Raw genomic sequence first — 25595 nt, 5'->3', positions numbered from 1 at the left:
ACCCAACCTCACGATTGTTTTGCTAGAGATCCCTCAGTGTCCAACCTCAACCCAAGACGTTCTCACGCACCCTGAATTCGTTGGAACTGGATTCTGAGATGTCCATCCTCCAAGCCCTCTCTCCAAGCTCAGAATGCATTACCAAGTTCCAGAAAGAAACAACTCATACTGTTGCCCACCTCAGCTGCTTGCTGGTCAGAAGACCTCAAACAACAAACACATGAATTTGGAAGGGGGGAGGGTGAGACACATGTGAATGCAACGACACTCTTTTACTTTATTTCAAAACTTGTTACCGTGACTCAGCAAGATTTTCACAAGAATAGAAACAATCCAGAAAGGACTACAAAACTACGATTACAAAGCTAAAGCACTTGTTGAAAAAGGAGACGCAGACGGCGCTCAACAACTGGTCGATTGCAGTTCTCATTGTGATAGATTCTCATTGTGGGGCTTAGTGTCCACTCGGATGTTAACATGCACAGAATAAGCGGTGGAGAATGCTAAGCATTGAACGGTAGCAGAGACTTGGAAAGGCCTGTGGTCAAAGACAAGCAACATCACTGCTGTGTTTGCAATGGAGGAGATGTGGATCTGTACACTCGTGTCCCGTAGTTCTTCCATGTGCAAACCGGAGTGATCTCCATCCCCATGACAAATGGCAGTCCATGGTGGTTTGTATTGTCACCCTAAAATGTCACCAGTAATAAATTACAGTGTATTTTTTCTAACTTTGTGGAAATATGTAGTGGTAAAAATGAAAGGAAGTTATACTTGCTACTGTTTTAATGGTGATGCAGAATCTGCCTAAATCAAATTAAGATGAACAAATGAAGATTTATTCAGATGAAACGACATCCTGTGAACATCTTATAGCAAACTGAGTCAAGTGGGTGGGGAAAAAAAACCCTGCCCCTGCCCCAGTTTTGTGTAGCAAAATGCAGGACTTCTCTATGCAGAGTTTAGTTGGGCATGGGGTAAGGGTCTCCAGCTGTTGGCAGCCCATGGTGGAAGTGGTTGTCAAGTTCCTTGCACAGGACAAATGCTGTCCCCCCCTTTTGCTTGGGACTGGGGTGACCCTCCACACCATTAGTCCCCCAAGACTTTTCCTGCTGGACTTCCTGGCCAATTGGCTTCTGAATTACACCTATAGGACCTAGTTGGCTTAATAGTTTCCTAATCCTTCCTTGAAACGCCCATTGTCTTCAGAGGCAATAGCCAACTGATGAGCACAATTTTTCCTTGTAAGGTACAAAATGTGTTGGGCTGTTCAAAGAGCAAGAGGTCCCTTTTCCCAGCATGATTCATGACAAACAATACAAGTGAAACATACAGGCTTCTCCCTCCATCTTCACAGATTCCATTACAGTGTTCCCTGGAAAATGAATGAGCAGCTATGTTGGTCTCCCCTTGTACCATCATCCTGGTAGTTTTTAACCACTGTAAACCAAGAGAGTCCAGAGGGAAGATCAAGAGATACTAAGGACAAAAAGTTCTGACCTGGAAAACCTACTAGCCCCACCTCATCAGTCCTTGGAACCTAAGCAGTTCTGGTGAGTACCTGGATGGGAGGCCACCAAGGAAGTCCAGGGTCACTACACAGAAGCAGGCAATGGCAAAACACCTGAGAAAATCTCTTGGCTACAGATTGCTATAAGTTGGCTTGACAGCTCATCTCACCACCACCAAGGACAAGGAGTGGACTCCACCATGGAACAGAAATGCATATTATTCTACTCCCTACTCTGTAGTACTTTTATGTTGGGGTGACAACTTATGCAATGGTATGGAGTACATCTTTCTGCTATAGTAACATTTGGCATGCAATCATGAAGAACAAAACAACAATCACTGCAGCGCACGCATAGTGCTATTTTCAGGCAGCTGGCATGATGCTCTTCTAAATGCTTTCCATAACCCTCGGCAAATGAGATTTTCCTTGCAAACTATCATGTTGCAAAACTGTATTTATAACTTCAAAACTGGCACGGTCTTTGCGTGCACCTGAATTTGCTTTGGGTGAGCTTGAAGTTGCTGGGATCAAGGAATGCTAGATTCTTTAGTCTAGCAACAGGCAAAAGTTGGAGAATTCCTCATGGAACTGCGACAGGAGGGGACAGCACGCCTAGTCTCATGCTGGCTGCGATTAAAGCCTTCAATTCTTCTTCATAACTGAGTGGTACTCTCAAGAGAAGACCTCTTGCATAGCTTGCCATTGCCAATGCTTTAGACACGCGCAAGAGGAATGTGCTCTGCCTTTTCTGTTTTTATGTAGCACCAAAATCCTAGGGAGATTTTAAAAATGCTCTACTGGCAGCTTGAGCACTATATTTGCCACACATCCAGATCACCGTAGGCACAGACCGTATGTTAATAACCGGGGGTTATAACTCATGCCTCCAGTAGGGCTTACGTAAACCATGGTCTACAAAGGCCAGCAGTCCCCAGCCTTTCTGAGCCTGTGGGCACATCTGACATTCTGATGCAACATGGAGGGTGCAGAAACAAAATGGCTGCCACGGAACATAGAGCCAGTCACAAAATGAATGACACAGGTTAACTTCAGGAAGGCAGTACAGCTTACTGCTCAGCCAATCATAAGCTCTGCTGGACAAAAAAAAAAACCCTACCTGGCCCCATCTACTTTTGAAAGCCACTTGGAAGGTACCAGAAAGGGTGTCAGCAGGTGCCACATTTGGGACCGCTGACATAGGCAAAATGCATGGAAGCTGGTTGAGGTTTGTAGATCTTTCCTAACCGACTGGAATGGTATCCATTGTGACCTCTTCCTGTGTTTCCATCCTTGCAATGAAGGCCAAATGACACACTACACTGTTTCCGGTCAGGGCAGATGTTCTGAACATGAAATTCTCTTTTTAAGATGAAATGCTCAGGATCAGGACCATGGGGTGTGTGGGGAGACAGGGGCCTAAGTCTTCTTCCCCCACAGCCATGTCCGAACTGCAAATGATCTTAGGAAGCCATGACCACGCAGCTAGGGTACGGGTAGTCAACCTGTGGTCCTCCAGATGTTCATGGACTACAATTCCCATGAGCCACTGCCAGCATTTGCTGGCAGGGGCTCATGGCAGGGGCTCATGGGAATTGTAGTCCATGAACATCTGGAGGACCACAGGTTGATTACCCCAGAGCTAGGGTACTTGCAGGCTACATGTAGGTTTGCCTGTGGGACAAGGGGCAGCTCCATGAGATCATTTCTGACTGAAAACAATGTTTAGGTGACGGGTAATATCTTCTTGCCTTGAATCTGTCCCCTGAGAATGATTTTCAGCTGAGAACCGCCTGTGTACATCTTGTCTGACAGGAACTGAAGTGAATCCAGAAGCCAGAATGTGTAGTTAATGCCGTGACATCGATCAAGGCCAAGGTTTGGGACAGTCTTATAACATAGTGCTAATTGCCTAATAAAGAATGTTCATAATACAATAAAGAGGTCTTTCGCTCCACACAGTGTTAAGATCCTTGGTATCCCTGCATTTTACACACAAAATTTAGAAAATCCCATTCTTTCCTCTTTTCCCCTGCAATATTGTTATGCAAGGCAAAGGGAGGGGGGAATGCCCTTTTCTAGAACTCCATTTGTATAAATGCTCATGAGGGACAGGAATTATTTTAAAGAATTCTCGCCTGTGATGCTATGAACCATTTGAGCCAACTGCCATTCATTTACCGCCGTAAACTTCCACTATTATTGGAATACAAAACAAGAGGATTTGGAGTCCAGTCCATTGACATCAGTAGGACTGCCTTCTTAGGAACGCCCTAGGAAATCGCCATGTACAAAGAATTCTTATAGCAATCGTCTCCAAATTTGAGAACTATCCAACAAGGCTTCTCCAAGGTAATTTTACGATAATCTTGTGGATACACAAACAAGATACATTGCAACCAGGCCCCCCTCCTCTTCCTTGTATCCATGAGAAGCCCTAGAGCTGGAAACCCACAGTCTTCAGTGGAAGTTCTTCAACCGTAGAGTATATCTCTTTAGTCCATCAGCGATAAGGGCTTGCTCTCGATGCCACCTTCATGCCAGCTCTGACAAAGTTTGCATTTCCACTGGAGGCCCCTCCCAGTTGAAGTCGACTACCGGTAAGAGCAGTCACCATATTGATAGGGCCCAATAGCAACACACAGACGACCACTCACAGCAAGTCTGAATAATACACCCTTGTTCCTCTGTCCATATAATCCTCCCTTGAAGGAAACAGGACACCTGAGGGTGAGTCAAAAGAATGGCTGGCAGAGCAAATCTTATGGAAATAGCTTAACTCTTTGAAAGGGGTGCAGGTGGAATGCTGACGATCCAAACTGATCAGGCCATGGGAAAAGCGAATTCTTCAAAAATGGTTATGATGGGCTGAATCAGAACAAAAATTCTGAAACTTTTTCCTCTGCGTATAGGACTTATGGTAAATGGTAAATATGAAAGCATCGGCATCTATTTATTAAAGAAGGTGTCTGTGTTCAATCTATACTTTAATCTTGAAATTTTTACAAAATCTGATATACTCCTAGGGAATGGGATGAAAATGAGTTGCCTTTTTGTTTAAAAAATTGAAAACAAAGAACTTTTTAAGGGACTGCAATTTTCTTAATTTTTCTTCTCTCTTTTTTTTTTTAAACGGCAGTTTGAAAGAATTTAGATTCTGCTGGGCACCCAAATAAGAATGATCAATCCATGTCTACGTTTACACTGCCTGTGTTCTACTCTGAAGCCAACAGGAAGCAAAAAACAAAAATAAAAAGGCCACCCTAAGGGACAAGTGCCTGGAGTTCCTTGTCAGACAGCTCGTTGACTTCCATAATCTTCTCCAAGTGCTCCATGTACCGGCTGTGATCTTGCAAAAAATGTGGCACCCTCATGTTCTCACATACTGCAAATTCCTTCAGGCGTTCCACGTCCTCGTAAGAAACCTACATGTGAAGAGGGGGGAAAGGGTTCATACTAAAACATCCTTGTTGATTATCTGATTTTGCACATTCAATCTTCTTTGTCTCTCCAATCTGTGTACTGGGGCCTTTCCTCCCAGTTTGACACCATATTGCTAAATCCAGATGCCTAGGGAGATGTTTTCAAAATGGCCGAATGAAACAAACGACTCCTACCATTCCCATTTAAGTGGGTCTTTGCACATGCCTTGCTCATTATTTTGGGGACCAGTGTGGGTTGGGCTTAGCATTCCACATGGCCTGTGGCAGCTTGCGCCAAACACGAGATGAGCAATCCTTGAAAGGCATCTTGGGCAGATGTGCAAAGGAGAACACCCCCTCCCCAAAGGATTGATAGAGCTTTTTTGAAATGGGCAAAGATGTCTTTGGGCAAAGATATCAGCACGATGTATCGTTTATTCAAACTTTTCCCAAGTGGAAACCAACAATGTATATAATGTTTCTGGATATGAGCCGTGAACAATTCATTTCACAGTTCTGAAAATCCCTATTGCATGGTACTAAGCATAAAACTTTGAACACTGAAACTCTACAGAGGGAAGGCTCTACATGGGTCCTCCCTTGTCCTTGACCCAGAAATTGCAGTTGGTACAAGATGCAGCAGCTAGGGTTCTCACCAGAACATCCTGGAGGGCCTACATCCAGCCAGCACTGAGGCAGCTGCATTGGTTACCAGTTTACCAGACCAAGATCAAGGTTTCGGTGCTGACCTTCAAGGCCATTAGCAGTCTGGGTCCAATGTATCTGAGAGACCATTTAACTCCCTATGCCCCACACAGGGCATTATGCTTTGCGAGCGCAAATAGCCTGAACATCCCTGGCCCATGTGAAGCTCACCTGGCCTTGACTGGGCCCAGGGTCTTTTTGGTCTTGGCCCCTACCTAGAAGAACTGAGGGTGGAACTGACTCAGTTCTGCACGGCCCGCAAGATGCAGCTCTTCTACCAGACGTTTGGTTGAGGCCAGGCTGAGAAAAAGATCTATAACCCCTTCTCCAACATAGGAAATCATCCCTGGATGCATGGCAGAGAGAAGGTAGGTTGAGTCTGGGTTTGGGAGTATGGGTTTGGGAGCATGTTTTTCTTGTATTTTATTATTAATTATTGTGAGCCGCCATGTACAAATAAACGCCCTCAAATCTTTAACAGAATACTCTTCAAGAACAAGATGTACTCCCCATTAGTTAACAGCACCCATTGGTTTAGCCATCCAGCAATTTCACCCACCTTTCCTAGGGCTGTCAGTAAGTAGAAATCAATGGTTTGTCGGTATCTCAGAATTCGAAGGATGCCATCCAAATAGACTTGATCTTTACTGAAGCAGCCTATTAAAAACACACACAGAGGACATTTGATAAAGCACATTTCTATCCCATGTGCATAGCAGAATATGTTCCTGAGGCAGCTCAGGAAACTCACAGGACTTTTGCATGCCAAGTTGTTGTAATTCAGTTTCCCAACTGGATCATTTACATATTGTTACTGTCTTAATGGGTTTTTTAATGGGGAATTTGTTTATGGTTTTGTTAGCCACCTTGAGGTGACAGAAGTCATGAGAGGTGAGATATAAATAAATAAATAAACAAACAAATAAATAAATAAATATAAATAAATAAACACTGCTGATCTTTCAGTAGTTGGAAGAAACACTGGATCAATTCCGAGGTATTTGTTTGTTTTCGGTATCTTCATGAGTGATGTAAAATACTCTTTAACCTTTAATAATAGGTTCTCTTTAAATGCATTCCTATCATATAACAGCAGGATAAATCTTCATCCTATGCTAATATGTATGCGATTCTATCTTCAAATGTTTCTATGGTATCCACTATATGGAGGTCTACAAATATTAGCATCATCAAATGTAAATACTGTCAAAAATCTGCACAAACACTTCATGTTCTTATGTAGCTTTATTCAAGAATGATTAAAAGAACACTAGCTGAGAACAGCTCCAATCTTATGCACATTTCTTGGAAATCTACCCCACTGAATTAAGTAGGACCCACTCCTGTGTAAACATACTTTGGATGAGACTGCATATCAGGTTTCCAGCTCCCGAGTTATTTGACAAATTTTGGATAGAAATCAACTGAATCCTACGGAAGGCAGTAAAAACCTGATCCATTTTTTTTTTTTGCTGCATCAGCATCTAAGTACTTAGATGGGGTGGATAGAAACTTTACAAATGTACACCTTTACAAATGGGATTCTAGTCCTCTGAAATCTCAATATTTCATCAAAAATGAGTAGTGAATCAAGGAAGAATAATCTAGCTCAAGATTCTAGTGACTTCTAGAGAAATTCAAAGTGTAATTCTGAAGATCAATTATCTGTCAAGTCCTTTTGGGATTTTACTTTTAAAAAAATCACATTTTGGATAAATAGGATTTGTACCCCAACTCCATTTTTTTCCAAAGCTCCTTTCCATATTTCATGACAAGTACTTGTTTTAAGGACTGAGATTGCTCTGTCCTAACTCGAGACTAGATCCAATCAGCTATTCAACTCGGTGGAAAAGGAAAGAGAGATCCTCCAAAAACAAGCTATGCTGAGGATCACTGAAATGACACATAAGATGTGGACTATAGTATCTGACTTGAACAAGATGTTAGTAAGTTGGCTGGATCCAGCTTCAACCTTTGTCTCTTGATCTCCCCTGAGATCCCCACCTGAACCACAGATAGATGAAGGGGAAAATGCAAAAGCTTACCTGGTTGGGATGTATCAGTCCAACCTCTCTTGGCTCGAACACAATAGTCCCACCTCGTATTGGGGTCCCGGACAAATCTTCCGATGTCCTGAAACAGCTCGCTAAAGGACATTCGGCTAGCTTGGTAGACAGTGTAATAGAGAAGGGCTGCCCTCCACAGAAATGGGTCCTTTCGGAAGAGAACGCTATGAATGCTCGCCAAGCCTTCTTCCGTGGGGTTGATGGGTTTCAGTCCATGCTTTCGGCGACCAGCCCAGTTGTTCCAAGGTTGACTGTTGTTGTTAATGCCTCTAAGATAATGAGTCCCTGCATGAAATATATACACAGGCCATGTCATAATCTTAAAGAGTAGCACAGTTAACCTCTGAATAGTACGAGCAGGGAACAAACCCAAGACATCCCGAAACAACAGGCAACAAAAAAAGTAAATGATTTGGACAGTGGGCTGGTGTTTCTGCCTCAGACTCAGGTTTTTTTCTGAGGGTTGTGTAAGAACTGCATTATGCCTACTCTCTAAAGCAGGCTTTCTCAACCGGAGTTTCTCGATGGGCCTAGAAGGGTTTCTCTGATTGGCGGGAGTTAATTAATTTTTTTAAGAAGCCTCTTGTGGTGCAGGGTGGTAAAGTAGCCAACATGCTATCTGAAGCTCTGACCACGAGGCTGGGAGTTCAATCCCAGCAGCTGGCTCAAGGTTCTCAGCCTACCATCCTTCCGAGGTCGGTAAAATGAGTACCCAGCTTGCTTGCTGGGGGGTAAACGGTAATGACTGGGGAAGGCACTGGCAAACCACCCCGTATTGAGTCTGCCATGAAAACACTAGAGGGTGTCACCCCAAGGGTCAGATATTACTTGGTGCTTGCACAGGGGGATACCTTTACCTATAATTAATCTTTAACATATTTCTTTAATTAAAACAAATTATTGTAATATGATCATATATAGTTATGTCAACTTGCTCCCCTCCCCCCAAATGGCCAAAGGTGGGCCTGGAGTGGGTGATACACTAAGTCTTGTTCATTTCCACTCTTGGAGCCTAGCTGAAAGGAAATAATTTCAAAATAATATTGTGTCAGGCATTTGTAGGGAGAATCAGCAGGCTGGGATGTAAGTTAAGACACCCTGCTCATTGGTTCTCCAAACCAACGTTCCCCTGCCCCTGCATGGGACTTCCAAAGCAATCATAAGGGGAGAACACCAGAGGGCTCCTCCACCACATTGGCTGACATCCGCCATCTTGTTGCAGTCCCCAACTTTGCTCCTTATGTGGCTCCTGAGAGTCTGGTTGCCCCCTACAAACAAACGTTTGGGGGCTCTGCAGGCTTGCACCAGGCAATGGAAGGAGGAAACACCAGCTCCGCAAAGTCCATGGCTACTTGAATACCCACCGCTGTTGCTTTGCATACCTATTTCGTGCCTTAACATCCCTTCCAGCCAATGCTCGCGTGCGGTGGCAATGTTGATTGTCAGGGTTGGACGGCCACTCACGACTGTCATCGAGGCTCGGGAAAGCAAGTCTTCAGTGACGTGAACCACAATCTGTGGGAGGGGGAGGGGAGGTTTCCTAAATTAAAAGTTCTTTCTCCCCAACTATAACCCTGTTTCTTTCCCCCCCTCCAGAGGCACATCTACAAAAAATTTGCTATATATATATTCCATTTTTCAGGTGAGTTGTTTTAACTTTTCTATAACAAGCTTCACAGCGAAATCGTAGGCCAGAACTGCTATTGGAATGTTCCACCGGGAGGCTGATCTAGAACTATCAGTCATCAAAGGAGCGGAAGGCATAAGGGAGAGTGCACACTGCAAGCGTTTAAAGCAGATCCCAACCCCCACCTACCCTAAATCTCCCTAGATCCACCATCCAGTTACTTGATCATTGTTGTTGTTAGTTGCGAAGTCGTGTCTGACCCATCGCGACCCCATGGACAATGATCCTCCAGGCCTTCCTGTCCTCTACCATTCCCCGGAGTCCATTTAAGTTTGCACCGACTGCTTCAGTGACTCCATCCAGCCACCTCATTCTCTGTCCCCTTCTTCTTTTGCCCTCAATCGCTCCCAGCATTACGCTCTTCTCCAGGGAATCCTTCCTTCTCATGAGGTGGCCAAAGTATTTGAGTTTCATCTTCAGGATCTGGCCTTCTAAAGAGCAGTCAGGGCTGATCTCCTCTAAGATGGATCGGTTTGTTTGTCTTGCAGTGCAAGGAACCCGCAAGAGTCTTCTCCAGCACCAGAGTTCAAAAGCCTCAATTCTATGATGCTCGGGCATCCTTATGGTCCAACTTTCACAGCTATACATTGCAACTGGGAAGACCATAGCCTTGACTAGATGCACTTTAGTTGGCAGGGTGATGTCTCTGCTTTTTAGGATGCTGTCTAGATTTTGGGATGCTGATTTGATCATTAGGATAAGCCCATACAAGCTGTACCTGGAACTAAATGGAGCCATCCAGACCAGAGTTCTTTCACTGGGTGATGGTGTTGGCTCCAGGTAGCTATAGCACCATGGACACATCTGTGCCCAACATCTAATCAGCCAGACAGGAATGAACACGAATGGTACAAATAGAGCAGAGGCCTTACTTCTGGTTAGAAGCAATGAGTTTCGGGAATATTATGGGTTCTATGTGCTATTTCTGAATTTTGTTTAATTTACAGGTAGTGAATTGCATGAGCGTTTAAAATAAATATTTATTTATTTATATTCACATTTTTAGACCACCATTTCAGGAAACAAGCAGTTCAGGTGGTTTACATAAATCTAAAATCCCATAAAACAGCAAAATATCCCAGATGTGGGTTAAACAGCACATTTATCACCTGCCACTTGGTTATTTGTTAGTCTGGAGTTAACTCTTTCTGACTTGCTAAATGTGACAATTGAGAGTCAGTGAGGTGTAGTGACTGATTAGGATCTCAAAGATGCCAGGTTCAAATTTGCACTCTGCCACAGGATTTTACCGGGTGACTTGGGGCCAGCCATACCCTCTCAGTCTAACTTAATAAACAGGGTTGCTAAGAGGATAAGCTGGAAAAGAGAAGAATATAAGCCGCTCTGAGTCCGCATGGTAGGACCTGAATGAAGCAATTAAATCACCAGGTAATGGAAATTAAGAATGTCCATTCTTCAATGCCAAAAAACTGGAGTGGAAATGGATAGGAAACATTTAGAAAACCAAATGTTAATTGGGTTGCATGATAAACTGCACGCTAGGTCAGGAGTAGTCAACCTGTAGCCCTCCAGATGTCATGGACTACAATTCCCATGAGCCCCTGCCAGCGAATGCTGGGAATTGTAGTCCATAGACATCTGGAGGGCAACAGTTTGCCCACCCCTGCCCTAGGACCTAGGAAGACCCTGTTGATTCTTTGGTCTCTGCTTGCTCTCCTAGGTTTGCTTTTCTGCTGAAGGTGAAGCTAGGGACTGAACATCGATGTAGTTTTGGATTAAACATAACTGAATTTAGCAAACATAGCTATAATGCACAATCACATTACTTCCATGAGCAGGGGCTGATGGGAATTGTAGTCCATGGACATCTGGAGGACCACAGGTTGACTACCCCTGCACTAGGTGACACTGATCTAAGGTGGCCGATGGAAAAGTGAACCTAGACTGCGCAAAGATATGCAAGAAAATGTCAACTGAGACTCAGTGATAATCCCAGGGGGCTTTGTAAGTAGATGGTTCCAGAGCCTCAGCTCATCTTCAATTTCTTCAGGCTCTCACCAGACTCAGGCCGATGGCTTCTGTGGCCATTTTCGCTACGGTTGGAGCACAGTGCTTTAAGGGAGGCTGTGACTGGGCTGTGTGTTGGGTATTTCCACTCTGGGAGAAGACGATGGTTTTTAAGGGAGCTCACCTCACCCAAGCAGCCTTCTTTCATCATGTATTTCCTGACATGGCTCCAGATGCGACTCCTGGAAAGGAGGCTGCCTCCCGTAGCCAGCTCAAAGCTTTCGTAGCTTCCGTATTTTTGCAAGGTCAACTCCATAATTTTGATGGCCTGCAAAGGAGACAAAACCCTGGTTAAGAAAGCCTGTATGAGACCTTCTGATGTTCCCCGACTTGTGTCCAAGCCAGATGTTTGGAAGCCAGCTGGCAGGCAAATCCAGAACAATGTGATCCTAAACAGAGCTGCTTCCTCCTAAATTAACAGAACGCAGCAGTTTAGAAGAGTATAACTCTGTTTAGGACTGCAGTGAAAAGCAGGTAATAAAGAAAAGGTGGCCTGAGAAGAAGACAACATAAACACAAAACTAGGTAGGACTCCCTCTTAGATCCTTTGCTGACTTGGGTGGTTGCAATGCCACCTGCTGGCCATCTGCAATGAAATGCAACACAGAGAAGACCACCTCAGCACACATTCAAGGGAGCGCAGAGAATAAAGCACCTGGGACCGCCCCCCTAGCCAAAGCCCCTCGGAGTCTTACATTTTGATATTTTACGACGGGGACCCAAATAGGAGCAATTGATAATATATCTGGATGCAGCAATGGTTATCTTCATAGGTTTATATATTTTCAACCACATTTAAGGCATTATTCGATTTCCAAACTGCCCATAAGGAAAAAGGAACCTTCCCTTAGTGTTGTCAAACCACCTGTGGTCCAAAGCATACATGATCCTGACCATGTGGCTTGCCCCAACCATTTCAAAGGAGGAGACACCTCCATTCCTGCAATGGAATATCTAGGGGTGCACACAGCTGCCCTTGCCGTTGAGATAATTGTAGCTTCTGCAGGCCACAAATCCCATGTGCCCTGTTGGGTAAAAACAAGGGCTATTTCCCTCTCTCTTATTAGATTTTTAGATTATGCCACTGTTCCTCTGAGGAGTCCAGGGCAAGTATGTGCAAACCCCACCCCACTTAATCCTCACAGCCAGTCTGATTAAGGATGAGAGACTGCCCCCCCGCCAAAAAAAAAGATCACCCTTTTGACAAAGTAGGAATTAGAACCAAGGTCTCTCCGGTCATATTTCTGACTTTCCAGTTCCTCTGCTGCTACAGATAGGGTTGTGCGTGGCGGCGTCTGAATCGGCCATTCCAGGCCGATGTTCCAGCCCCCCCCCCGTGGGTTCCAGGCCCCCCCCCCATTCCAGGCACTGGCTGCATTGGCTTGGAATGGCCGATTCGGACGCCACCACGCACAACCCTAGCTGCAAATTCTGCCCTGTGGCCGTGTGTAGATATTAGAGCCTTACAGGGAAAGGCTCCTTCCCAACTATGTGATCGGAAGAAGATGTACTTGCCAGTGAGTAGCCTAAATAATTCAATGTGATAGATCTTCAGTTCAGTAACAAGGCCCCAGCACTTTGACAGACATTCATGACAGTCATTAGCCATCCCATAGATCTGGTTTCCACGGGACAATTGCTTCTTGCATTTAACAGACTGTTCCGCTTCAATATTTTATCTCCTGGCATGACCCTTGCCTGCATTGAATTTCCTGCTGCCAAAAGCTGACAAAGGAATAGTGGAAAGTATGAAAAAATGGCTGGAGGTAGGTTGGCCAAGCTGTCAGCACTGGACGCTAATGGTGAAATCAAAACTCTTGGGAGACACTGAGCCTGTTTTGGGGCAATGCGTGGGGTCTCCAAGAACAGTCCAGTGTTATTTAACATATTTCTATGCCACTTTTCCACTCAAACAGGGTTCCCCAAGGTAGCTGCCATCAAAACATTTCAACATAATAAAATAAACTACACATATAATCTTTATCCATGGGTCCTCCTTATATATTTATGAAACCAGCCTTGAAGAGGAGTGAGTCCGGCTGTCCAAGTTAGAAAAGGGCCAATCAGGGTGCACATGGCTATATGTAGATCTTGGCAAACACATGAACCAGAGGGCTGATGCTTGCTGCAGGGGGAACCAGGAGTAGGACAAGTTGAGAAAGTTCAAAATGCAATAGATGACATTTTTAAAAACAATGGGGAGGGGGGGAGATTCTGGCCAGGAGGGAGGCATGGCCTACAGGACACCTACCTGCTTGAGAAACGTGCCTGAGGCTTGGCTGTGTTTCGCCAAGACGTTGGACAAGGCGGGACTTGCGTATTCAAACTGTGGGTTGTAGCTGTAATTGGACCGGAAGAACTTGAGCTTCTCCCTCTCCACGTTGGAAGGCTTGATGGCCGTGAGGATGCAGAGCTTGCGTGCTGCACCGTCGCCCTCTTTGACGTAGCTTTTCGACGGTGGCAGCTGCTTCGGCTTAGTCAAGTTGGACAAAGAACGCCGCTTCCCCTTGGACCTAAAGGTGGGCCCTATGCTACAGCCTGTGATGGAAATGCTGTGGGCAAGCTTGCTTCTGGGGGTCGCCGGGCCGGTGAGAAAGAGGGAGGGCTGTCGGTTGAGGCAGCACCACCCGCTTCGGAGGAATGGCGGAGGCGCTTTGAGTTTGCGGCGCTCATTGCTTCGCGACACACTGGAGAGTTTCGTGGCCTTCCGGTGTCGTTTGGGGTACCCCAAGGGATGCTTTTGCAACAGGTGCTTTTTCCCCTCTTTGCTCTGCAGCAGGACATTGTAGCTGCTCGTCCCCGTGGTGAAGGTGTCCTTGAGGATGCCGCACTGGGAGAGGTCCTGAACGGGGCTTTCATTCTGAAGAATCAGTTTGTGCTCTTCGAGAGTCAAGAGTCTCTTTTTGGAGAGCTCTCGCTGCGGCCAGTGAAGCTTTTCTATGTTACGGAAAGGAAGGAGAAGGTTACAAAAGCAACAGGTGGGGTCATCCCAGAGAGCTCAAGATGGGCTGCCGTCTTAGTCTGTGGCAGCGGGAAAGAACAAGAGTCCAGGAGGACCTTCAACACTAACCAAGAGGTGAGCAGTGATTCACAAAAGCTCACACCCTGCCACAAATGGTGCAATCCCAGGGAGAGTTATTCCTGTCTAAATCTGTCGAAATTAAGGGGTTTAGACTGGAGGAGCTTTTCAAAGAGTTGCATGGTTATTCACCGCTGTTCTAAAAAAGGTTGCATTTGACTGTGACTGTAAAGGTAAAGGCATCCCCTGTGCAAGCACCGAGTCATGTCTGACCCTTGGGGTGACGCCCTCTAGCGTTTTCATGGCAGACTCAATACGGGGTGGTTTGCCAGTGCCTTCCCCAGTCATTACCATTTTACCCCCCAGCAAGCTGGGTTCTCATTTTACCGACCTCGGAAGGATGGAAGGCGGAGTCAACCTTGAGCCGGCTGCTGGGATCGAACTCCCAGCCTCATGGGCAAAGCTTCAGACTACATGCCTGCTGCCTTACCACTCTGCGCCACAAGAGGCTTGTCTTGTGACTGTAATACACAGCAATACACAGACTGTGACTGTAATACACAGCAAATTTCTCAAGCACAGGAATACTGAAGGCAATTTTCAATAATATCATCAGGTTATTCTTTAATGTGCTCCCAAAGTTCCGAAGGGCCTCTAAGATGCTTGAGGGCCAAGGCCTCACTGCTACCATCTCAACAGCCCCCCCCCCACCGCCCAGCCCCAAGTCAGGGCCTTTGGCTCAGGCCACTCTCTCCCCATTAAACCCAGGCCAACAACTGGTGTACCAACTACTGTGATTCAGGCCCATAGGAGAATGATCATAGGATGGAGTGTGTGATCGGTATATTTGTACAGAGATTAACTTTTATGTCTTTTAGCTAATTATTGTATGGGAATTTTATACTAGTTTTAAGCTACCCTGAGACTGCTATGAAGGGTGGCAGCTCAGAAATTAAGAAAACAAATTCTTTCCCCCTAGATTCAAACGAGTAGCCATGTTGGTCTGAAGTAGCACAATAAAATCAGAGTCCAGTAGCACCTTCAAGACCAACAAAGATTTATTCAAGGCATGAGGCTCACGCCTTGAATAAATCTTTGTTGGTCTTAAAGCTGCTACTGGATTCTGATTTTATCGCATTACAAAAGGTGTATCGTAGCAAGTCACTTGGTTGCTTTTGTAATGTGGCTGCTGCCATGCCTGGCCAAGTCTCACAATGATGCAGAGGTTGTCACTGGGACCAGGCAAGTTGTGTAGCATCAAGTTGTCTGGTAGCCACCATTATACCTCGGTGAGTCACGCACACTGTGCGGAAGCAATTTGATGCAGGTTGCTACTGGGACTGATGAGTCTTTATGTGGGAGGATGGTTAACGTTCCCATTACTATTTTGTTTTATTTTTCAATTTATTTTTTAGTTTTCTTTTTTCTCTAAAAAACTGGGACTATATATTGATATAGAAAGAAGAAGGGGACGACAGAGAATGAGGTGACTGGATGGAGTCACTGAAGCAGTTAGTGCGAGCTTAAATGGACTCCGGGGAATGGTAGAGGGCAGGGATCCTTGTCCATGGGGTCACAATGGGTCAGACACGACTTCGCACCTAACAACAACAACAACAATATATTGATGTTGATGTGGAAACAGTATTTGAAAAACTTGCTCTTCCAGCAAAACCGGACTTCTTCATTAAATTAGGGCTCCCATGAAACATGAAAGTGAGAGCCTATCAAAAAATCTAGGAACATGAAAAAAGAAAATTAAAATTAACCCCCTTTGAATTATTAAAGAAATGTTCTGTGGTTTAGAATTAACTCTGTGCTCTTGTACTTATGCATTGAGTCTTATATGTAATCACAATGTTGATTTTTTTGAATCATTTGTATAAACATTCAAGGATTTTTAAAAAAAACTTATTTGGCATGTTGTGTTTCTGGGTTGCTGTTTGCATTGTGGATCGTAAAGCTGTGATGGACAGCGGGTTCAAGTAGGTGTGATGTAACAAGAAAAGCTTTGGAACAAATGAAATTTAGCAGTGTTTATTTGTAGGTGTGTTTCCTGGAAACAGGTATAATATTAGGTTTGACTAAGATCTGAGGCAATGACAGAGGATTTAAAAGCAGACAAGATTTAACAAAATACGCTCTTTTATCTGGCCTCAACCTTTGAAATTGGTCTTTGTAAATGTATCTAATTCTTTCTCGGTATTCAGTACAGACTGTGGTGATGGAGCAGGGGTTGAACTTTTCACTTTTGTTATGCTATGAAATGCTAAGATTCCTAAAGTGCCCATTCAGTGCTTAAACATTGTATGTGACAATGCAAAGTTCTGTAATATTTTGTCAGAAGGCCTTGTGAGAAGGATGTATTTGACCATCTCTTGAAATGCTGCCAAATAGTGCCAATGTTGCTGTACCGGACTGGCCTATTTCCAAGGCCACTAGAATTGTTGATACTAAACCATTGGAGCTGGGTGGAGGGCTGGGAGGAACAGATATCGCCTTTTAGGGACCTTTCTGGTGACTCAGCAAAATGGCACAATGACAAAATGGTTCAAGGGGGATGTGCAAAGGGTGGAGACTTTAGGTTAGCGATCCCCAACCTGTGGGCTGCGGACCACATGTGGTCCGTCGACTAATTGGAGGTGGGTCGCGAAGGACGCCTTTCCCCTTCCCCCCGGCCTTTTACTTCATCCCCCCGGCCCTTTACAACACACTTCGGGTGTCATTGTCTCCCATCACTCCCAGATGGGACTATCTCGTTGCAGAGAAACAAGCTCAGGGTTCCCATTGATTTGTCATTGTCATGAGTTAAAATTTCCATGAAAATAAAATGTTCCTTATGTTCATTGTTGTGGCGTGTCTCTATCTTATTTTGAAGGGATGTTTAAACATTACCATAGTGATCAGAGAGCATTAGGGCAGTGGTTGAGAGTAGAGGAGTAAACTCTCCTCTACTCATTTTGTTCCTCTGCAGTTGAATAAAATCAAAAAAGGTTTTCCAGTCTAGTGGTCATTCTATTTGGGTACTACACACTAGACAAACGATCCCAAAAGGCCCAGACCAGGCCCTGGGCCATCAGTGGGCTTGGTGTAGTGAGCACTGAAGTGAAATTTAGGTGACCCAGGTTTGAATTTGCATTCTGCCATGACCTTGCACTCTGGGTGACCTTGGGCCGATCATTCTCTCTCAGCTTAACTTACCTGACAAGGTTATTGTGAAGGTTATTTTGGGTCCCCGTTGGGGAAGAGGATGGGGTGCAAAAGGAGGAAATGAATGATAAGTCAGAAAGGAAAGGAATAAATAAATAAAGCTGGAGGAAGGCAGATAAAAGAAAGGCTGGTTTGTCAGTGGGAAGGAAAGAATGAAGCATGAAAAAGGGAGAAGATGTGGGGTCTGCCAGGAGGACAGAAAGAGTAAATAATAAGGAAGAGGGCATACCCCCCCCCCTGGCAACTCCTTATTACTTTGATTTCTATAACCATCTTGGGGTAATTTACAACACATACAATACACAATTATCATAAAACCATTTAAGAACATTTAAAATTGTTACAATGATCTAACTGAGGGGTAGTCAACCTGTGGTCCTCCAGATGTCCATGGACTACAATTCCAATGAGCCCCTGCTAGCATTTGCAGACAGCGGCCCATGGGAATTGTAGTCCATGAACATCTGGAGGACCACAAGTTGACTACCCCTGAGCTAAGTCACTGACTGAATAGCTCTGTTCCCTTCTCAGTCCAGGATGGGAGTCACAGAGAAGGGCCCTACTGATGGTCTTCTGTTCGCTCACTGGCCTAAACCAAATGCCTAGTGGAAAAGCTCCATTGTATAGGCCTTTTGGAACTGTGGGAGTTCCTGTAGGGCCTGCAGCTACATTCCACCAGGTTGGGGCCAGGACTGAAAAGGCCCTGGTCCTGGTTGAGTCCAGGAGCACATTCCACCAGGTTGGGGCCAGGACTGAAAAGGCCCTGGTCCTGGTTGAGTCCAGGAGCACATTCCACCAGGTTGGGGCCAGGACTGAAAAGGCCCTGGTCCTGGTTGAGTCCAGGAGCACATTCCACCAGGTTGGGGCCAGGACTGAAAAGGCCCTGGTCCTGGTTGAGTCCAGGAGCACATTCCACCAGGTTGGGGCCAGGACTGAAAAGGCCCTGGTTCTGGTTGAGTCCAAGCATACATCTCTTGGGCCAGGGATCACCAGCTATTTGTGTTGGCGGAGTGCAGCAGGTGCCCCACTTGTTCATTGCTAATTCTTGTTATCCTGTAGGTATGCATAACCATAATGTTTGAAAGGAAATCTTTGCAGTCTAATATACCTATATTGAGGTCTTGGTAACCACTAGTATGCCACATAAAGTGGACGTCAGTGTTCTTACTCATAAGTAGATTTGCTTGCTGGGAACTTTAGTTTATGGGTTGACATTATGAGCTGGAATCCTACCTTGCAAATCTGATCCGTTTCAGCCAAAACTTGAGAGGAGGGGTTTCCAGAAGGCTCCTCCCCTCCATGATTGAAACTGACCAGTAAGATTCCCCTAACAACTTGAAATAACAAGCTGGGTTGCCCACTGCCAGAGGCTTTAGCAAAGCAGATAGAAACAGAAGCAAGCAGAAAGCTATCAAACTTCTATGAAAACTTCAAACCTGGTTTTTAAAAAAATTGAAAGATAACAATGAAGCAAGTGGCTCTTTAAGGCTGGACAAAGCACATTTGAATCAAAAGCTGTCTAACAGAAGGAAGAGAATTATCTGTCCCTTTGAACCTCTGGCAGCTCTGAGACTTTTCTGCTTTTAATGATGCTGCCACACAAAAACTCTCATCTTTTCAACAAAGTTTGAGTCCCGGGGCACCTTCTGTTGCCTCAGACCGACAGGGTTACCCACCAGAAAATATTTCTCATTGTTTCAGTAAGGACTGAAATAAGAATCGTGATACCACATCAGTAGATTAACTCATTCCTTCTGTCCTAACTTGATTTCCCCCCAGTATTAAAACAGCCTTGGAAAGAAACATTTAGAAAGCAATGTGAACAGGAGACTTTTTGTTATTATTCAGCAGTAGTGAAGGTATACTTACATAATATGATAAATCATTAATTGCTCTTGAATATTTTATTATTTTATGGTCTCTGTGCTGCTTAATTTTGCCCCATTATAATGATTACTATACAATTATTTGAACAATACTGTAAAAAAAAAGAAAGTAAGGACTCTAAAACAAATGATCAGAGACTACATTTTTTAAATCTATAGTTTTGGTATCTCCAAACAACAACTGCCCCCCCTTTCTTTATTCCCTGCAGGATCTGCTGATAAATTTTAAACCTCAAACGTGGTTGATTTCAAGCAAAAACTGGACATAATAGTATGAATTTGCATGTGACTATGATTTTTTCCTTTGCAATGCCTGATATTTTCTTGCATTATATCCAAGCTGCCCAGGGGCATGTTAAAAAATGACAACCCCCAGAAAACCAAGAACCTCCTGAAAGGCAAACCCCTCCAGCTCGTTCTGCATGATTCCACAGCGGCATTGCTATTGATTTTAACAGACAGCAAACAAAGCCCTCAGGCTTTGCTTGTGACAAACCATATTCCAAAATACTTTACTGAAAGCTGTGCAGGAAAAAGCAGAGAGATTAATTTAGCCATGGATGGGGGGATTCAAGTCCTTATTTCATTGTTTAAAGCTTATTAACCCCAAACCGTAAATGGCATTTTTTGACAATGGCCCTTTGCAAAAAAAGAAAAAAGTCAGTTTCTCGAAAACAGGAGCAGGAAATCCCTACGTACACGAAGTAAGGGATGTTCATTTATTTACAGTCACTGACCAGCATCAAAACATAAGCAGAACCACAGTAAAATAAGGCATGCTTACTTTTTTAAGAACAGAGATTCTGTTACAGCCGTACTAAATGTACACATAGCCTTTTAAACTAAGCAGACCCCAATCAATGCCAATATCTCAGTGGGGACTGTAAGAACAAACCTAATCCTTCAACGGCAGATGCATTGGGGCTCCTTTCTAATTGCTCTGACTCCCCCCCCCCCCAATGCACACACACCCCTTCACTATCCAACTGTCTCCATCTGCAAGAACTGGATGGATAAAGAAACAACCCCCTCCAAATCTAGAGCAATACTCACCCGTGACACGAATGGATTCGAGCATCATCCCTTATGGTGGGGTTGCTTAGAACTGAATGCCCCTCCAAACCTCTCCTCCTTTTGGACGCCTGAAGTTTTCACCGCCCCCTTGCAGCATGGACAGGCAGGTAGATACAAACAGGGGGCTCGGGAGGAGACAAGATTCTTTTGTTTGCTATTCCCGGGGTTATAGCGGTGCTGAAGCCCTTATGCACTAATTGCAGCGAAACACACAGGTGTTTGCGTTGGCTTTAGGGGTCCTCTTCAGCATCTCCCAACCACCTCAGCTCCCTTCTCGCCTCCCTCCCTCCTGGTCCCTAGGGGAACATAGGAGACCGTTGCTAGGATACACACTCCTCCCCTTGCACCCCCAGTACCTGCCAGAACAAAGCCCTCTAGGGGGGAAAGAAACAGAGAGAGCCTTGCGTCTGCGCAATGAACCCCAACAGGCAAGATCTCTGGGACGCTATATTTTCCAATTGCCGTGCGCCGCTAGGGATGCTGGGAGTTGTAGTCTTGCAATGATAACTGGCGGGGAGCTGCAGGCTGGTAGCTGTCCATGGCTGGATTCTGATAAGCAAGGCTGCTGTTGCTGGCAGCCGCTATGCCTGTTCTTGCTACTGAGAAAAGTGGGAAACGGAAATCACCATGGCTGCTTTATACATTCAAGAGGGCATGCTTCCATGCTTGAGAGGATAGGCATGGGGTGGAAGGGCAAAGCCTCAGAAAACTGTTGTCAGCAATTGATTGTCTACTTGCCCATTATTCTCTTAATGTGGCATATTTATTGTATGCCAAATGTTTCCTGTGCAATTCAATCTCAAGGGAACACAAACAAATCCAAATTGCTGTTTTTCCCTATTTCTCTCTGGAACCTGCGAACCATTTTAATCCTGCTTTTGGTTCATTTGCTCTCACACTCCACCTATACAAAGCTCATCCCTTCAATAAAACTTGGCAGGTTTTAAAGACGCTGCTGGACTCTAAATTTGTTCTGCTGCTTTATAAAGCTATCCTGCTCTGTAACCCTTGGTAAGCTTAATATGAAGAGTAATATTTTCAATATAGGTGTGGGTGTGGGTATTCAGCAATGGACCACAGAATTATGTACTGCTGCCTGCAGGATTCAGCTCAGTTTGTCTCTATACATGATCTGCTTGGAAGGTATTAATAAAAACAATAAAAGCTTAAAAAAAAAGACCTGACCCAAAACTACAAGACCAACAAAAAAGCTTTATGTGGGCCATTACATTCCAACATTTCAAAATCCTTGGACACATGTCACAGTAAAGAGGGGGTCAGCTATTTCAAGACTAAACTATCTGCTTTTGTATTGTGCATGCTACTATGCAAAATTTTGGTTCATTATGAGTAGTTGCCTGTGGAATCAAGTTTGAGTCCTGCAACACCTTTAAGACCAAAAAAGGTTTATCCTGTGAAATTCATGGTCTTGAAAAGTTTGGCTGAAAATAGCTTTCTGGACCATATAGTTATAATGATAGATGCTAAAATTTTGTATGCAGTGCTTCAGGAAATATCTTAGGCTCAGAGGGAACTTTCTTAGAATGGATGAAATACAGTGAGCTTTAGTGGTCAAAAAGTGGATGCAAACTAAGCAACTACATACAACTGTGCTTACTTTCCATAATTTACACAGACAATTGTTCTCTGCACAGATTATGTTTATGGCACAATTTTTGTATTTATTTAAAGTGCACATGGATGCACTTTTTCTGCCATCTGCACTGTATTGCATTGTTGCTTTTTTAAGGATATGGGTTTTAATGGGATTTTACTTGGGGATTTTATTGTATTGGACCATTATGTAACCTGCCACAAGCCGGTGTGCCCAGAGTGGTGAGTAATAAATCAAATAATAATAATAATGTTAATGATAATAATAATATATGTCCATTCCTAGCTGCTGACCTGAAGATTACTATTCTTTTAAGAAAGGGAGATTCCAGTGTGGAATTGTTGGATTAGAATTCATCACCAATTGATGATACCATCCAATGAAGAGTCTGATTGCAATGACAATTTCTTCTTACTATAAAGATATTAAATTTGTTTAATAAATCTAAGGTGTTAGTGCCTATTCTATCTGTTGTATGTACTGAGCATAACAACTAGACACAGCTCAGCTTTGTGTAGAAATATCATATTGCCTCATATATATCATAGTGTTTTCATACCTGTCTACAATTCATTCCATCTCTGTGCCCAACTTTATCTGCCATCTGAGTATACACTTCCTGACCCTGATAAAGTAGGCTCTAGCTCACAATAATTCATGCTATAATAGATTCTTCTGTTTTGCTGTAAGAAATTGAGGTTTCCTCTCTGACATTTCTAAATTATTCCTCTGTATACCTGAAATTAAGAGCCTCTTGTGGCATAGGGTGGTAAGGCAGCTGACATGCTGTCTGAAGCTCTGATCATGAGGCTGGGAGTTCGATCACAGCAGCCGGCTCAAGGTTGACTCAGCCTTCCATCCTTCCGAGATTGGTAAAATGAGTACCCAGCTTCCTGGGGGGGAAACGGTAATGACTGGGGAAGGCACTGGCAAACTACCCTGCCAAGAAAACGTTAGAGGGCGTCACCCCAAGGGTCAGACATGACTCGGTGCTTGCACAGGGGATACTTTACCTATACCTGAAATTATTTCATTCAGATCCATGAATCATCTGAAACAATAACTTGAAAGACATACCAGGAGACTCATTCTGCATTAGGATGGTCATGTGTAGATTCTTCTTTTCACAGTCTTCGCCCTAAATTGATCAGGAATGCCGTGTCTTTAGTCCATTGTAAGTACCTTGTTTTGTAACAGAATTAGCGTTATATCTTTGAAACCTCCGATGCATGAGCAACGTACCTAGAAAAAAATGAAAGAACTATGTACTGTACACAATTTGAAATAATTTTTTTAGTATAATATGGACACAGGTGTATGATTCATTAGTACATGGCAGGAACATGTTATACTGTTGTGCTTCAATTGTCTATAGCAGTGATTCCCAAACATTTTGGGCTGCCGCCCCCCTTGGCCCCCAGGACACATCCCTAGTGCCCCCCCCCCACATATATGAACACACTCCTCTTTCCTGTTAGCTCTATGGCAAATTCAAACACATTATATTACCTACACTTCTATTTGGTTGTTTGCAGCAGCTATATTTTTAGTCTGTGATTCACTTCAGAAAGCTGCTGCCACATTGAAGGGAGTGGGTATGACTACTTTACACTTGCTTAGCCCGTATCAGAGCTGTTTGGTGTAGAAGGAACAGGACAGAGGTCAATGCAATGCCATAGAGTCTTCTCTTCAAGAGAAGTGGCTGGAGAAATATTCTCTTGCACTCTCCTCCCTCCAGAGCTGGGTTTCCCAACCACGGTACTGAGGTACGTACAGCACCCTGAAGGTCTCTCAATGGTATCACAGCATGGGGGTTTTCAAAATGGTGGCAGGGAAGAGTCCTCCAACCCTTTGACTGCTGTTCTTGGGTCCAAGGAAGGAATAACAATAAGGTTCTGTTTTTAAATTCTGCCTTTATTTGGGCAGATTGACCCACTCCTTCCCAACATGGGCCTGGAAGTGGTGGGAAGGGGAGACCCCCCCCATGTCATTTAAATATTTGTTGCCTGGGGTTCCTCTCATTTCTAGGGGGCCTTGCAGGGAGGCACGGGTAGCTGACATCACTTCCTAGTACCTCAACGTCTGAAAAATATTTCAGTGGTACTTCCATGGTCAAAAGGTTGGAAAAGGCTGTCCCAGAAATGAGAGATTGATTCAGCGTGAGACTACTGTTGCCAAAATAAGGACAGTGTGAAATCTGAATGACTAATACATTCTTTCATGTCAAAGTTCACCCTATTAGGTGCCTGAACCTAGGCCAGGCTTGGGAGATGCCCAACTATGCCACCTTTGATGCCAGCCGTGTTTCTGCCTCTGGTGCAACTTTAGCACAGTAGGCTGGCTCTGTTGTTTTGTTAGCAATAAGAAAGGCTGTTTGCCTCTGGATATCTTCAGAAAGTCCAGCTGTTTATCTCCTGCCATCAAATTAATTTCCTTACACAGTAAAGGTTAAAAAAAACATTTATTCTTGGGATATAATTGCATTTGCAACTCGTATACTTTGATACGCAATTTAAAGTATTTGCTGACCGATACTCTTTTTATTGTTTACACTTACTGCAGCCTGGTGTGTTCGTTGCAGAACTGTGTTTTATTGTTTTTCATATTTCATTATAGCCAAGCTAGCTAAAACGTTCCAGTATAATCATATTGAAGAATGACTATGATTGTCGTTAATATAGCATGACCATATTTCAAAAAATGCTTCCCCAGCACAGAAAATATTTGACAGTGAAATTGTCCTCTGGTATAACACAAACTGTTTTGTTAGTTACTGTTGGATGACATCCAACAGCACAAATTTGACTCAACTCTGCATTTCTGGATTTGAAAACTGCTGTTTGCAAATTCACCCTCTCTCTTTGGCAGTTAGATCGGGTGCTACAGAACCCTATAAGGAGATGTTCGTTTATGTTTTGTCTGGCACTGATAAATGCTAGAGAGCCCTCATCCAAGTAAGGTTACAAATGCATAGACTTACCTGAGCAAAGTAAAATTGTTTCAGCAAATTAAAATGATAATCTTGTAGAAACAGTATGCTCTGCAGAACATAATGCAAAATCACAGGAATACGTTCTATTTTCCCCTGTGCTTTTGGATATCCAGGTAAAGCAAGCAAGAGTGCTGCATTACATTAAGTAATCCCCCCCAAAAAATATTTGAATATATTTGTATTCTTTTGTTCTTCTTGGGTTCCTTCTGCCTATTGGCACTGCATTTACTAAAAGGTCATTCCAGAAGCAGGATAACCGTAGTTTGGAAGAAAGTCCTCATTCTGCCAAATATCAATTTACCTAGTTGGCTCAAAGGTCTGCCTAACAGGTTTTGGTTGGCTAGTATCTGACCATAACAGATACACTACTGCCTTTCTAGA

The 25595-nt window shown here is 44.0% G+C and overlaps 1 protein-coding gene across 2 annotated transcripts; it reads right to left on the bottom strand.

The window, feature by feature from the left end:
* Nucleotides 1-253: 253 nt before the first annotated feature.
* On the bottom strand, nt 254-25595 carry MATCAP2 (microtubule associated tyrosine carboxypeptidase 2). Of its 2 annotated transcripts, XM_077303097.1 has the most exons (8): nt 25203-25595; nt 23300-23464; nt 13670-14355; nt 11543-11686; nt 9086-9218; nt 7683-7988; nt 6197-6294; nt 254-4935 (listed from the first exon to the last, which is right to left on the bottom strand). In XM_077303097.1, the coding sequence occupies exons 2-8, from the start codon at nt 23328-23330 to the stop codon at nt 4774-4776; spliced, it is 1560 nt and encodes a 519-aa protein (XP_077159212.1). In that variant the 5' UTR covers nt 23331-23464; nt 25203-25595; the 3' UTR covers nt 254-4773. The 2 variants fall into 2 exon arrangements, with proteins under 2 accessions (XP_077159212.1, XP_077159213.1); XM_077303098.1 differs by lacking the exons at nt 23300-23464; nt 25203-25595 and adding an exon at nt 20587-21016.

Source organism: Paroedura picta, chromosome 11 (genome assembly GCF_049243985.1).
Source record: "Paroedura picta isolate Pp20150507F chromosome 11, Ppicta_v3.0, whole genome shotgun sequence".
Taxonomy (NCBI): Eukaryota; Metazoa; Chordata; class Lepidosauria; order Squamata; family Gekkonidae; genus Paroedura; species Paroedura picta.
The sequence above is the reverse complement of the archived record's forward strand: the minus strand, read 5'-3'. Positions and strand labels throughout refer to the sequence as shown.

Bases quoted from the DNA above. Each gene is read 5' to 3' on its own strand.
- MATCAP2 (XM_077303097.1), bottom strand. From the start codon at position 23,330: ATGACCATCCTAATGCAGAATGAGTCTCCTG. The intron at 14,356-23,299 runs GTATGTCTTTCA...TCCGTAACATAG, and splicing joins AATGCAGAATGAGTCTCCTG to AAAAGCTTCACTGGCCGCAG. The intron at 6,295-7,682 runs GTAAGCTTTTGC...TGTTTTTAATAG, and splicing joins GACTGATACATCCCAACCAG to GCTGCTTCAGTAAAGATCAA.